The sequence below is a fragment of the Trichoderma ghanense genome (genome assembly GCF_004382785.1).
Source record: "Trichoderma ghanense strain CCMA-1212 chromosome Unknown scaffold_12, whole genome shotgun sequence".
Classification (NCBI taxonomy): Eukaryota; Fungi; Ascomycota; class Sordariomycetes; order Hypocreales; family Hypocreaceae; genus Trichoderma; species Trichoderma ghanense.
The window spans coordinates 405,594-419,596 of record NW_027395675.1 but is presented as its reverse complement, the minus strand read 5'-3'; the positions used below and the strand labels follow the sequence as shown (position 1 = coordinate 419,596).

The 14,003-nt window shown below is 52.0% G+C and overlaps 2 protein-coding genes across 2 annotated transcripts; one reads left to right on the top strand and one right to left on the bottom strand.

Annotated features, from left to right (window-relative positions):
- Window positions 1-710: 710 nt before the first annotated feature.
- On the bottom strand, window positions 711-2,446 carry CCMA1212_008517 (Succinyl-CoA ligase subunit beta; the record flags this gene model as incomplete). The annotated part of the gene is made up of 4 exons (XM_073705645.1): window positions 711-800; window positions 987-1,105; window positions 1,204-2,146; window positions 2,204-2,446. 4 exons carry the CDS (start codon window positions 2,444-2,446, stop codon window positions 711-713), a joined length of 1,395 nt encoding a protein of 464 aa, XP_073555752.1.
- A 3,870-nt stretch (window positions 2,447-6,316) lies between these two features.
- On the top strand, window positions 6,317-7,757 carry CCMA1212_008515 (Monocarboxylate transporter; the record flags this gene model as incomplete). Its single annotated transcript, XM_073705644.1, has 2 exons — window positions 6,317-6,494; window positions 6,553-7,757. The coding sequence occupies 2 exons, from the start codon at window positions 6,317-6,319 to the stop codon at window positions 7,755-7,757; spliced, it is 1,383 nt and encodes a 460-aa protein (XP_073555753.1).
- Between the last annotated feature and the right edge of the window lie 6,246 nt (window positions 7,758-14,003).

Sequence of the window (14,003 nt, the reverse complement as noted above, 5' to 3'; positions counted from 1 at the left end):
GCCACCACCAGGATCGGCACTGAGGAAGTCTACTACGAAGAAGGGGTGGGAAAAGAGAAGATCACTTGAGGCAAGACTTCCTCCGCAATAATATACCAAAAACGAACCCTCACTTATTCCATGCCGGCGAGCACAAAACGTGTTCATAGTTCCCATGTCCCTTTTTGTTCTTCCCTACCTCTTTGTGAAGGCCTCAGTGGCGGGGGGGCAAGCATTACTAGAGCCAGTCAGCAGCACCCTTTCCTAGTAACCCCCTTCGCCCCCCCCCTCCTCTCTCACCTCAAGCCCGTTCACTATTTAGGATGCCATAGTGGAAATGGGTCAATAAATGGGATGCTTGAACAGTGTCCGAAGAACACCCGCTAGGTACGGATGGAGGCTGCAGGTTCTTTTAATTAGTTATCCTTGAGTTATAAACGGGAATACCATCATCAGCTATCGGCCGATCCGGCTGGCTCCCCACTACTCGTACTACCAAGCACTGTGGAGATGAAATGCACCGAGACGAGGCTCTCGAGTTGGATTGTACAATCCGGAGAACGAATCACGGGGTTCTCCGGCCAACCATGTGCAGCATGGATGGTTATGTGGAATTGCGCTACTTGGCATGGGGCTTCTAAAGGTGAGCCAAGTTTCTGGCATGAACGCATGAAACCTAGGTGCTCTACCCATTCCCCTGGGGAGAGAGAGAAGAGGGCGAGAAAAGAGAGCTAAGAACAGTTCCCAGCGAGCTGAACCGCCTTCTGTGCCGCACGCCCAAAATCCGATTCCACATGGAGTCCAAGGTCTGCATCCGCCAGCTATTTTGTCCGCTATAAGTCAGTCATCTGTCNAAAAAAAAAAAAAAAAAAAAAAAAGAACAAAACAGAGAGGAAGTGCGGTGTGGAACAAGGGGGAGGGGGAGGGGGGAGGGGAATATCCTCCGGCACCAATCTGCTGGTACGACTCCGTACTTTTGTGCATTGGCAGTTACAGAGGCTACTCACCAGCTTCAACCCTTGCGCCGAATTGGTTCCCTGGAGGCGCACAACAAGTGGGACGGCCAGGGTCATCTCCTGCGCGGCTCCAATGATGGATTCGGCAATCATGTCGCAGCGGGTGATTCCTAGGTTAGGAGGTATTCACAGTGTCAGTTCGGGCCCCCGATAACATGGCAATTTAATAAAACGGCATGAGAAAGTCCAGAAGAAAAGAATAGCACACCTCCGTAGACGTTGATCAATATCGCTTTTACCCGCTCGTCGCCCAGCACGATGCCGAGAGCTTGAATCATTGTCTCCTTAGTCGCCTGACCCCCGGCGTCTAAGAAATTAGCACTGGCTCCGCCGTGAAGCCCGATTGCGTCGTTGGTGGCCATCGCCAGACCTGCTCCGTTGACGATGTTGCCAATGTTGCCGGTGAGCTTGATGTAGACCAGGTTGTGCTGCTCTGCCCTGACCTCGTCCTGCACCTCCTGACTCGTGTCGCGCAGGCGGAAGAGATCTGGCTGGCGATGTGCCGCATCGTCGTCGACGACCAGCCGGGCGTCTAGGCAGGTGAAGAGGCCGGAGCTTAGTCGAGCCAGAGGGCTGATTTCCAGTAGTGTGGCGTCTGTTTCTTTGAAGATCCTATAGGCTTTTGACAGGATGTCATCGAGGTTTGTCGTATCTTCGTCTGGTACGCCGATATGTCTGGAAATCCGCGAGACTAGCTCATCAGTGATGCCTTGGGAGAAACCGAATGCGAAGGAGGTGCCTTTTCCGGAGATGTTCTTCCAAGTGACATCTCCTTTTCTGCTGTCTTCATCACATTTGGAAATGATGACTGTTAGACAGTACTTCTCCCGGTCAATTGTCATGGCCAGGTACCACTGCTCCTCGTGAGCCAGCTGCTCAGACACCAGCAGCTGGTTGACAGTCAACGACCGATGGCGCATATTCTCCGAGATGGCCTGTCGATTAAGCATTCTGGCGGCCATGTCGAGTCCCTGCTCGGGGTTATCGACTGCCTGGATGCCCCCTCTTAGTCCATTCTCAAACAGGAGCTTGTCCAGGTCTCCGTGGAGGACCTGGGCTCGTAGAACGCAGCTTTTACCTAAAGTCTTTACGGCATCCCGGGCCTCGAGAGGTGTCTGCGCCAGGATTGCTCGCGGGACTGGAACTCCGTGCTAAGGGTTTCTTGTAAGCGTTTAGTACCTAATCTGGCTTGAGCATCGCCAACGCACTGATCTGAGGAGCTCTTGAGTGTGATGGCCGTGCAAAGTCAGTTGTCTCGTCTGCTGTTTCGTGGATGAGAGCTGAAGGACGTTAGTTGCGTCTCTAGAGGTAGCCGTTGCCAAATCCCCGCCTCCTTCATCCAAACACCGGAACCTTGTGAAGCAGGGAAGTGCCCATAGTCGTGAATAGCATACCTTTGGTGGTCGAGTCAAGAACCCCGCCCGGGTTATCGTGGCCCGAGATAGATACATCTGAAGCTTTTTTGAAGGTGGACTTGTCAGAAAAAAAGGGAGGCTACTTTTGAATTCAAACCTTCTATCAACTGAGAGGACCAAGAGCAGTTTCCTTATCCTGAACTCGATATTTGATGCCTGTCATTCGGCATAGATGCCGTGTAAAGCCCCCTCAACCTCTCGAGTAGCCGAGTTCAGTTAGAAGCCACCTCAACAGACGGAGTACCATGTACCGAGTGTCCCGTCCACGCAAGGTACTACTATGACCCCACAGACAGTCGTTAGCTAAGCTCCGAGGTTATGGAGATTCGGTATGGCGGGCACCACTTCGAAAGATGGGCCGCTGTCAACGTGACACAATCCGCGGTTTTAGCGGTACGAAACCTGCTGCATATGATCGATGATGGCGCCATGATGACTAGGAGCAAAGGGGTGTTGAAGAGATGGATCCAGTGTTCACATGATATTATTGCAATCAAGACGATTCAACAACTCTTTGAGAATCTGAAATTGAGACTGTGCAAGCAAGAATCATATTCATCGATGCCTATGCTCTCTTGATAATGGTGGCCTTCATTATCACAACTCCGTCCTTTTCCGCCACTACCTCAAAGGTTAGATCTTTTTGACTCGATGTAACGGACAATGTCCGAATCTGATATTCCTCTCCTGCGTAGACCGGTGACACGGCCCTGTAGATAATTTCATCAGGGCCTGTGCCCTGTCCATGGATGTCTCTCCAGTAATCCAGCAAGTTGATGACATTCAAGGGTCCGTGGACCACGACGCCAGGGTGACCCTCAGCAGTCCGAGTCCAGTCTTCATTGTAGTGAATCTTGTGACCGTTGAATGTCAAAGCCGAGAAGCGAAAGAGGCCTACGGGGGACCACGACAGCTTGCGTACTGGGAATGCTGCAGTTGGGGGATGATTAGCCAATAAAGTTGCTGTGCAGCCCAGCATTCACAAGCCTATATGGAGTAGCAATAAGAACTCACCATCGTCATCTAAAATCATATCAGAAACTGAAGACGGGGCTAGGATGTTGCCGTCGACGCTCCGAAGCGCCACCCCTCCTCGAGCATCAGACTGTGCCTGTATCACTGGTCGAAAGACCCACGACCGTTTATCAACCAGTGCCAGTCCCCGTGATCCATAGAGCTTCTTCTCTACCTCGACAAGCACCATTTCACCGGCGGATCGGCTCGTCTTCGCCACCGCACTGATCAGTTTCGTGTGTTCCTCCGCCTCGTCCCCTACTCTCAGGGGGTTCCCCCTATCAAACTTGATGTGACCACCCGCCCACATCCTCCTTGTAAGCGGAGCAGGCGCATTGAACGTCCGGTCACTCCCGTCAGCACCAAGGTCGGCTTCGACGTCGTCTGGCGTGAAATAGACAAGGTGGTGCGCCGGGGGCACGGGAGTGCCCGCAGGCGCACTCATCCTGCGCATGTCGTGGCCGTCGAGGACTGGTCGGCCGAGCGTCACTGCGAGCTTTCGGAGTTGATTCGAGTCAATGTATTGGCTACGCTTGGTGACTTTGTGCGCATAGTGCTCCATCATATGTGACGCCGCCTCGGTGGCTGTCCTGATTGTTGACGAGTGACGGGCTGTTTGAAAGAGGAGCTGCTTTGCAGCTCTCCTGCTGTGCTGTACTCTGTTCATCTTGTTCCGTCTGTAAATTCTCCTGAATTGCGACGATGTGGCCTCTGTCCCGGAAATCAAGGTTTCAAACGACACTCCCTTGATATCTGGTATTTCTGTGTGTTTCGATCCAGATTTCCCTCCTGTCTCGATATCCCGACTCCAGAACCTCGGGGGTCAATCTTTTCTTTGCCCCTGACTGATTGACACATTCGGCTACTCGAGTCTCGAGACGCCGACTACTGTTGATCATTCCAGCTAATTTGCAATCAGCTTACAGCGGCCGCCAGTCCACTAAGACCTGTCATTAGCTGCTTAAAATCATATTGGCTAATTGCATTTTATCTTGTGTCTTGGGACTTCAACTCAGCGTCACTGCCCGTGCGTTGAACCGAGTTATGTCCGGATTCTTGTAGGCGTTCGGTGTACAATTGATTGATCTCTGCACAATACACATGAGTTTGTTGAAGAAATGTAGAAGAAACCTCCTTTATCAAAATCTCATGTGTCTTGGTCAACACCCTCTACAGTTCCACTAGTAATATCACAACTCCACAATGGATCAAAAGTCAGTCGTGTAAAAAGGATGCTTGAAAGTTCAACCTCCCCTTGCTGCTCGACTCAGAGCACCCAACTCCTACTCTATATGGCATTATATTCGCTGAAGCCGCTCACTCCGCAATACTAACGCCGCCGGCCCCGTCAAAGCGTCGGCGTCGGAAGCATCAAAATTAGGGGACCTCATTCCCACATGCGAACGGCGGGCACGGCGGCGGATTGAACGCCGCAAGCGGTGCGGGCGACAGCCGTTCCCTGATAACTGTACGGAGCCCGTATATACAAGCATGTTGGGGGAGAAGGGTACTATGTAAAACAGACAATGGCATCAACTAATAGCGACGCATCTTTTCGGGGGCGAGATCGTAGCTCGCTACATTTTGGGAAAAACTTACGCAGCCCCAGTCAAGCGAGGCTAGCGAGCGGCGTGTCTGGGTCGCATATGGAGGCAGATCTAAATTAGCCCTGGCAAAACCACTCAACATTTGGGGTCCCCCAAAGTCACCGCTAGATCTAGAACCTTGACGTGCGCGCAGGATAAGCAGCCGTAGCTTCGGCCAACGACTTTGACGCGTGCCTTAGCTCCCGAGAGAAGTGCTTGGGCCTGGTCTTGGTGTGGGGATGTAGGCAGTGGGGGCTATGTCACGGAATACGGAGTGAGAAAACACCACGGCTGCGGTGCTATAATAAGCTGCCTGACATCATTGTCTGCCGGGGATGATTGCCAGGATATCTTTTCAACTGCCTCGATATGGCAATTATGTATATGATATGTTAAGGGGTCCTGACGAGGGACTCAATGATCCATCAAAGGGGGAAGCAGCGGGCGTTGGAGGAGTATCCGTGCCGCTAAGCTGAGCATCCATCTCACCTATGGTGCTCTGCTCACCGGGCGTAACTTTCACTTATAACCGGGGTAACGTTTCAAGGCACTTTTCATTTGCCAGCCCAGCGTGCCATACAGTTGGTATTGAGTGGTTGCGGACGACACATCACAGCTTCAGCAGATGGCACTGCAGCTATGTCGAATGAACCCCCTCATCTTGACAGGCATTGGGTACCCATGCATAAAACGCCTTGTTAGTGACTTTGGCCACACCCATAGGCAATCGCTGCTACTCTATGAATTACGAAGCACACCTGCAGCCGTGAACCGAAAAAAAAAAACGAAATGGTGGTGAGGGGAGACGGGGAATTGATCCTCCAAGAGGAAAGACAACAACCCTCAACGCCGACAAGATCGAGTTTCCCCGCCAAAGGCCAGAAAGAGGGGACGACAAGGCCAATGAAGGTCGCTGGACGGAAGTCATCCAAGTCGAGCAGATGAATGTATGCTCTGCTAGTCTCTGTGCTCATACCGCCTTTAATTCTGCGGTTGCTACTTTGTATGCGGTTTCAACTGCTATCTTTGCTACAACTCGGAAGAGCATCTCATATGTGCTTGCATTCATGTAACGCGCGCCCTTCGCCTGCAAGTCAACGTGCGATGTCGGACCGGTGACGCATGTGGCTCTGTAGATCGACGAGCAACAGCTTCAAGCCTTGTGATGTATCAAAACAACAACTCCGTATAAGTTTTGAGAGCTATGGCAGTAGAGCTTTGAAAACCATTCTACGAACGGTATACATGCCATTATACTCTCGCATGATTCATAATCTCGCTCTGAGGGCAAGTTGGCAGCTTCGCAATGGCTCACTCCGTTGCTCACGAAACCCACGAGCTGAGCCGCGTCTCTTCGGCTCATCATGACCATCCTGAATCTGACCAGTCGATACAACGTGCGCAAACGCTCCCTCCAGCAGATCACGGTCGCGCCGCATATCTCGCTCTGGCGTGCTGCACCATTGCACAGGCTCCCATCTGGGGTATTCCTACGACCTCCATCCTCGTCGATAGTCTACAAACACTCACGCAGCTCTGCAGGATATTCAGTCTCGTTCGGCATCTTCCAGAAGTACTATAGCGATCCCATGCACGGCATCGATGCCTCGGCGGGGGCCATCGCCACGGTGGGATCCATGCAAATGGGCATCATGTATCTCCTGATGCCCGTCTTCTTCACCATACTGAACAGATATCCATATCTGCGACGCTGGTGCGGCCCTCTCGGACTGGCACTCACAGTGACGAGTCTCTCTGCCTCTGCCTTTGTCGGCAGCATCGCAGGCCTAATCGCGACACAAGGAGCTCTCTATTCCATTGGGTGTGGGCTTCTCTTCAGTCCCATCTCCCTGTATATGGACGAGTGGTTCGTCGAGCGGAAAGGCATCGCCTATGGCATCATGTGGTCCGGTAAATCGTCAGTCGGTGTCGCAATGCCATTCGTCTTCAACCTCCTATTGCGACGGTTTGGCCTCCGAGCGACCATTCTCTCCTGGGCCATTGCGTCGGCCGTCTTGATATCACCCACGCTCTTCCTCCTCAAGCCACGCATACCATTACGTTCTGCGTCCCACACGCGGCCGCTGTCATTCGGCTTTCTCCGCCACGCCTCATTCTGGACGATGCAGCTCGGAATCATTATCCAGTCCTTCGGCTATCTCATGCCCAGCACGTACCTCGCCAGCTATGCTTCGGCCATTGGTCTTTCTTCGGTGACGGGTCCCATATTGCTTGCACTGTTCTCCATGGCTTCAGTGCCGGGATCATTGGTCCACGGTTGGCTAGGTGATAGGCTTTCAGCAACGAAAGTCATCCTCCTCTCGTCCTTTGGCAGCGCCGTCCCGGTTTTCCTGCTCTGGGGGCTTGGTCACCAGATGAGTACGATGGTTGCTTTCGTCATCCTCTACGGCTTCTTTGCTGGTGGCTTCAGCTCGACCTGGTCGAGTATGCTGCTCGAGATCAAGCGAGATGACCGGGCTGCGGAGACATCTCTCATCTTTGGCCTCCTGTTGGGAGGTCGAGGGCTAGGATATATGCTCGGCGGGCCAATCAGTGGCGCTCTCGTGTCATCAAAGGGAGCCATCGCGGAGGAACCATTGGGGTATGCTACCAAATACGGGCCCATGATTCTCTGCACCGGCGTTACTGCCGTCATGGGGGCTTGGGCTCCGCTGTGGAAGGGCGCGAGGATTGCGGGAAGGGTGGGAATGAGGACTTGTTCTCGCGTATTTACATCTACCGCCTGAGAGATTGAGTGCCTCTGCTAGGTGTATGTAAATGATTCAAGAAACTCGACCCATTATGCTTTAAGATGGCGGGAATTCCAGAATTGCTGAACCGGCCATTGTCAATGCGACATTATCAAAGGCATTCATCGATGAGCGAGAAGGTTGTACAGTAGTATATCGCCACAGCATTACGCAATGCTTTAGCTCACTCATATTTGCTACATTCCCTCTGGCGTTTAATGCCCTTATAGCAGGTTGTTGTACTGATCAAACTTCAGTACGTCACGACTCCCAGTCGCTAGAGCCTCATTACTGCTTTGGCAGTTCCCAGAAACTCGGGAAGCGGCACCTCCATGTATAGGGCTACACTAATGCAGAAGACAAGGGTATTGTGGGTTGATGAGCTATCACCTGTTGTTGGTCGAGACATCTGTCTTTATTCTCCGGGTGGTTCCATGCCTTGAGCAAGGGTAGTGTGGGGAAGATGCTTTAACTCTTCTCGAACAATCCGGGGGAACTGGGCATGAAATGCTGCGGATCTAGTGTAAACGACCGTCAAGCAAGTTCTAGGCAACTATAAGGAGTGTTGGGAGTCGTATCGGACTCATCAGTACACATCAAAGCTAAGAACAACCTAACCAGCTGGATATCCCGTCAGACTTTACATGCTCTTCCCAGCCACTTCTCCCCAAGCTATCGATCCATATAATGATCCATTCATATACTGTTTCTTTTTTTCTTTTTGCATTACAACTCCGAATTAACGTCCCTCTTCTCTAAGATGACCTCAGTGGTCTCAACCTTCTCCAACTCCTCCGCACCCTTCATCTCAGTTCCCAACACACCATCCTTGTCCACTGAATGATAGAGGACCGCCAGAACCGAGCCCTTCCATAGGGGCACCTCCTTCGCCTGATACCCAGCCACCACAGCTCCCAGGAGCGACATGCCTCCCAAGAATTGCACGACCACCGGCAAGATGAGCCACCTCCACCGCACGCGGATATAAAACACGGCTTGACTTGTCCTGCCCTTTGCGAGCTTCATCTGCTTGCCCTCCCGCACCATGTCGGTCAAGCTGAGAGCGACGCTATCGAATATGCTCGATACCTCCTCTAGGCTGCCATTCGTAAATGCTGCCGTGGCCCCTGGGGCAAAGTTCCCAAACCCAGCGTCTTCGTTGGTCGTGCCGCAGAATGCAGGAGAATGGAAGAAGTTGACGAGGTATTTGAGGTCCATCATGTCCAGATACACGTCTGGCAGGCCTTTGCCGGTGTCATTCCACCAGGCCTTGTCCTCGGGCGAACTGTACAGGTTCATGTGTCCCTGTTCGATGCCCGTGTATTTGCCGAGGCGTATCTGGTCCGTGATGCCAATGGTGAAGTTGTTCAAAGTGGACGAGATGCTGGAGTAATTGTACAGGGAGATGCCAAGCGCACACTCTATGATGGATGACTTCTGCATCAGAGATTCGAACTTGATCTTTTCGTCTGTGATGCGGTCATAGTCGTCGTTCCTGGGCTCCCAGTAAAAGAAGGCGGCGTTGAAAAGCTCAGAGCCATTGAGGTAACCGGATCCATCATTCAGACTGCTCGAATTGAGAACCTTGATCGCGTACTGTCTCGGGACAAAGTTGAGCTGCACGCCTTTAGGGGTCGTCATGTTGCAGACATCTCCAAAGCCATCGTAGAAGCCGAGTGTCGGAAGCTTCCGTACAACACCCGCATTCCAGATTCTCCAATGTCTGCTCCCGAACGTCGGTACAGCTACTTGTGAAGCCCAGCGTGATGTAAGGCTGATCCCAAGTGCAGTTAGAAGTACAGTTGAATGCCGATGTCCAACTAGACGGGCGGAGGCCCCTGATCACCGCGGAAGGTGTGTCATTGGCTAAATCCGCTGCAGATATTACATCAGAAACTCGTTTCCAGGGGTGTATACAAGGGCACCCTCATGACTAACAGTAGCCCAACAGCATCCTAACGCTCTTGGGGTTGCGAAACCCATGCGCATACCCAAAGGTTGCTGAACCTTCTTGGTGCGTATATAACGTGCCCGGCTCGATGTGAACGACCTGTTGTGCAAATGTATCGGTGAGTAGTGAAAGAATCACCACCATGGCACTGAGGCTTGCGAATCCCCACGAGACCTGGAAAAGCATTCTGAGTGATCCAAGCGGCCCTCGGCTTGCAGTATCAATGATGGCCATGTCAAGGAGACGATGCGACTTGTTCCTGAAGCGCATCCATTTCTCTTGGCTCAGGCAAACCGAGACGGCGGCGAGGAGTGTTGCCTTTGCTGCGGTGATCACAATGGCAACGGTGGCCTTGAAGCTGATGAAGAATGACCATTCGGATGACAGCCTGTTCTGAAAATGGGCAAGGAGAAACACCAGTGTGCCCATGCAGGCGAAGCTGATGCACATGGTTATGATTTCGATCCACCAGGTTGAAGAGAGCCTGAGCAGTGGCCTCTTTCGGCCGGCGACAGGCTTGACGGAGGCGACATCGTCAGTGTTCTCGTGCTTGACACTGTTGGCGCCGCTGCCGAGTCTCGTTCCTTGAGTCGTAGAAGTTGCTTCTGTTTCACCTGGTGAGTCCCATATCAGGGGCTGATACGTAGTACTACTGTCCATATTGATGGCGCCAGCTCGGACCTGAGTTGTCTCGTAGTGAATCTGCTCATAGCTCATGGTCTGTAATTTTTAGAGATCAAGTTGCAAAGAGAATATGGTAACACGACAACAGAGAGATGATGAGAGGGTCACGGCAGCTAAAACTAAACTGTGGGATACCGCCGTGAGGCTCTCACGAAACACAGGCCTAGGATGCCAAGGTTACAGCGCATGCAGTGAAACCACAAGTCAACGGTTTTGAAGGGGAGATGGCTCTGGGTCCATTGGCATTGCGAAGCGAATAAGTGCATATCTCCCCCCAACAAGGCAGATTCCCGACGGCCGCTTGCAGTGGCAGGATTCGGACATGGCCAAGGCTGAAATGGACTGCAGAGCTATCAATCTATATGCGTATCCATATGCTCAGGTGACAGTATGCTCGGAAGTCAAGCTCCTCCTCTCCGCATATCATTCGGCTGGTGGTAACGCACCCAGCCAACGATGTCGCAAAAGTTCTGTTGTCGTCGGACGCTCTGCGGGATCAATCTTCATTAACAGTCTAAGAAACGATGCACACTCCTCCCGCTGTTCCTGTGACAAACCAGGCATGAAAGCCTCAGAAGCAAGGCCGGGGCGGTTGAAAGGCTCCTGATCCTTAATACGCCCCTCGTCATCGAAAATATCATGGACGAGCTCTTGGTTTCCTCTGTCAAGAAAGCTCTTTGGGAACGGCCCGAAGAGGTCAACAATCTCAGCCAGGTGTTCCTTAACGTCGTACCGTCCGTCTGGAGCAACTCTGCCGTCAAACATTCGCACAGCCCGGTAGATTTCCAGCACCACAGTGCCCAAGTTCCACCAGTCGGTAGACGCGTCCCAAGGAACTCCGATGAGGACCTCTGGAGAGCGAAGACTACTGGCTGAATTACCTCGCAGAGGTGCCTGTCGGCCTAGCTGGAAACTCCCCAGTCTCCCAGCGCAACATCAAAGTCACTCAAGCGAGTAACTGCCTGGTTGAAGTAGTACCGGCCGAGCGGGCGATGTTGGATTGGGCGGTACTGCGTCTCTTGCCTGTCCTGTTGGGGCATGGGCTCCTTGAGATAGCCAGATTCGATCCTGGAGTAGTCACGAAACTTGACAAAAATGTTATCCGGCTTGATATCTGTCCACGAAATCTGGTCAGCCTTGGGGAACAAAGCCTGGTCATTCGCTGCTCATACCTGTATGGATAATGTTGTGCTCATGGGCGAAATCAAGCGCCATCAAAAGCTGTATTGTGAACTTGCACATGACTGGCTCTGGCATCATGTTCTCACGAAATAAGGTGCCAAAGCTCCGGAGTGTTTCGCCCATCAATTCAAAGACAAAGCATCTGTGGGTACCATTCGGGCCTTGATGCTCAAAGTCATGGAGGAGATGGCAGATGAAGGGATAGCCTCCATGACTCTTGTCTCCGTCGCGTAGATGGGTCAGAATCTCTTTCTCAAACGTCTCTTTGCCTGGGCCGTAGTAAGTATGCAGCACTCAGGATCTTGAGTGCCCGGAACTTTTTGGAGGGATCATCGTCACTTTGCGATCCTGAGTCTCAGCCGAGGTGTCTTCACAACAATCAATGGAAGGCATGCTGCACTAACCTGGCTTGTAGATCTCTGACGAGCCACACCGTCGAGTAGCGGCCGTATCCAACCTTGTTCAGAACCTTCCATCTCTCATCAAAGATATCGCCGATGTAGACCGGGTGAAAACCCCCAGGCCGATACGCAGCTCTACCCTCGTCAACTTCTTCTTCAGAAGCCGCATCAGACTGAGTCGCAGTGTTAGACGGCTTCAGTTCATGATTCGAGTCTTGCTCTTGTGTTTGCCTGGATGCAGACGATTCCGATCCCTTCTGGTTATTATGCATGTTGGAAGAAGAACGAGCTGTGGCGAAGCCAGAGCACGCTCGATGTTGCAGGAACATGAAGATGTTGGATGTCAAACCCCGCTTGCCTGAGGTATACAGGGATCCCTATGCAGCCTTGGGCGCGTAAAGTGATCAAATGCGAAGAAACGTCACGGAACCAACAAACGAACAAACAACGAGCGGCAATTGCAGAAAGTGGAAAAATGCAAATGACAGGCAGCAGTCGGCTTTCACCCCCCCAACAGATAACTATATACAGACAAACGAGCGAACGAGAATACCACCACAGAATCAAGGAAACATTTCAACTCTTGCCCTCGCCAGCTCCAAATTTCCATTTCCCAGCAGCAAGTCCGCCTTACCGCCTCCCCAACGTCTTGCAACCGCCTCCTCACGAATCAAATCGCGAATCTTTCGATCCCACAGCGTGTTTTCGTCGTCCAGCTCCTCGCTATCAGCATCCACAACGTCAATGCCACCGCCCGACAGCGTCTCACTTATAGGGTACGAGCCCGCAAACTCCCAGTCTAGGATGCCTAGGATCTGATCGCCCTTGGTCAAGATGTTGCGCCCATGAAAGTCTCCATGAACAAGCGTAAACGGCTCATCGACCATGTCGATCATCGCCAGAGCATCCCGCTTTTGCTGCAGCTGATTTATGAAGTCCGAGACCGAGATCTCCCGGAACAGATCTTGTTCAATATCTTCGTCATCTGCATGTGAGTAATAGGCAATCTCTCGTTGATAGCAGGCAAGAATATACTCCTTAGTGGTCCTATAGGGCCCAATAGGGTAGTATTGGTTGCTGTGGAACTTGTGTCGACCTTTAAAGAGCTTGACACCCTCAACAGTGGGAGCAGATTGAAAGTCGTCAGGATCCAGTCCCCCGATCATCGCAAAATGAGTATCCGCAAAATCGACAGTAATTTTGGCTAGTTGTTTAGCCATGGACTCTTTCTGATTGGGTGCCAGAGTCATCCAGTTGGAGCTTAGAGGCGTGGCATCGATGTATTCCTCCGCTATGAACGAGGTGTTTTGTTCATCCGTACCTTGATAAAAGAAAACGAGCGGAACTGGGATATGGGGAAGCTTTGTCCTGATGAATTTCTTGAAGGCGACTTCATTCGTGATCTGGTACGGGAGAAGGGCATCTTCGCAAGGGAGACGCAGGACATATTCGTGAAAAGAGCGTGTAGCAACTTGAGCGTTGTCTTGACAGTTTAACCCAGAAGGGTCAACCTGCGCGTTGTCAGTGGCCGCGAGTCAGTCACTCAAGTCAAGCAACTTGTATCTCACCTCAAAATAACTATGCAGTCTCACAAGCCAGACTGTGTTATAACCCCCCTTAGCCAGCAGCGTAACCGATCGAAAAATAGCAGCCTCGCCCGCATCCAGGTCCAGGTTCTGAGGCTTCGGCTCCTGCTGGCTCTCCATCACCGCGCGCACCTTAGCCACGATCGCATTGTTTGCACTTCTTAGGGTATCCAGTGCTATCACTGCGGTAGTAGTAGACTTTTGGGTGGACATTGCACTGGATTTGGTGGTCTTTGCAGAAGCCGTTCTTGTTGCAGCACTGGCAGTGATGGGTGGTGGGCATGATGGAAGGAGTTTTGAGAAAGCTCAGGACGATGAAGTATGCTTGTGCAACCGGAAGTCACGTGGCTGTTGTGAAGAGACTGAATAATTGTAATGTATCACCCTTCCCGTCGTCTGCCAGCGATGCGAAGCCGGTCCTTTATAGTTGAGCTTTGGC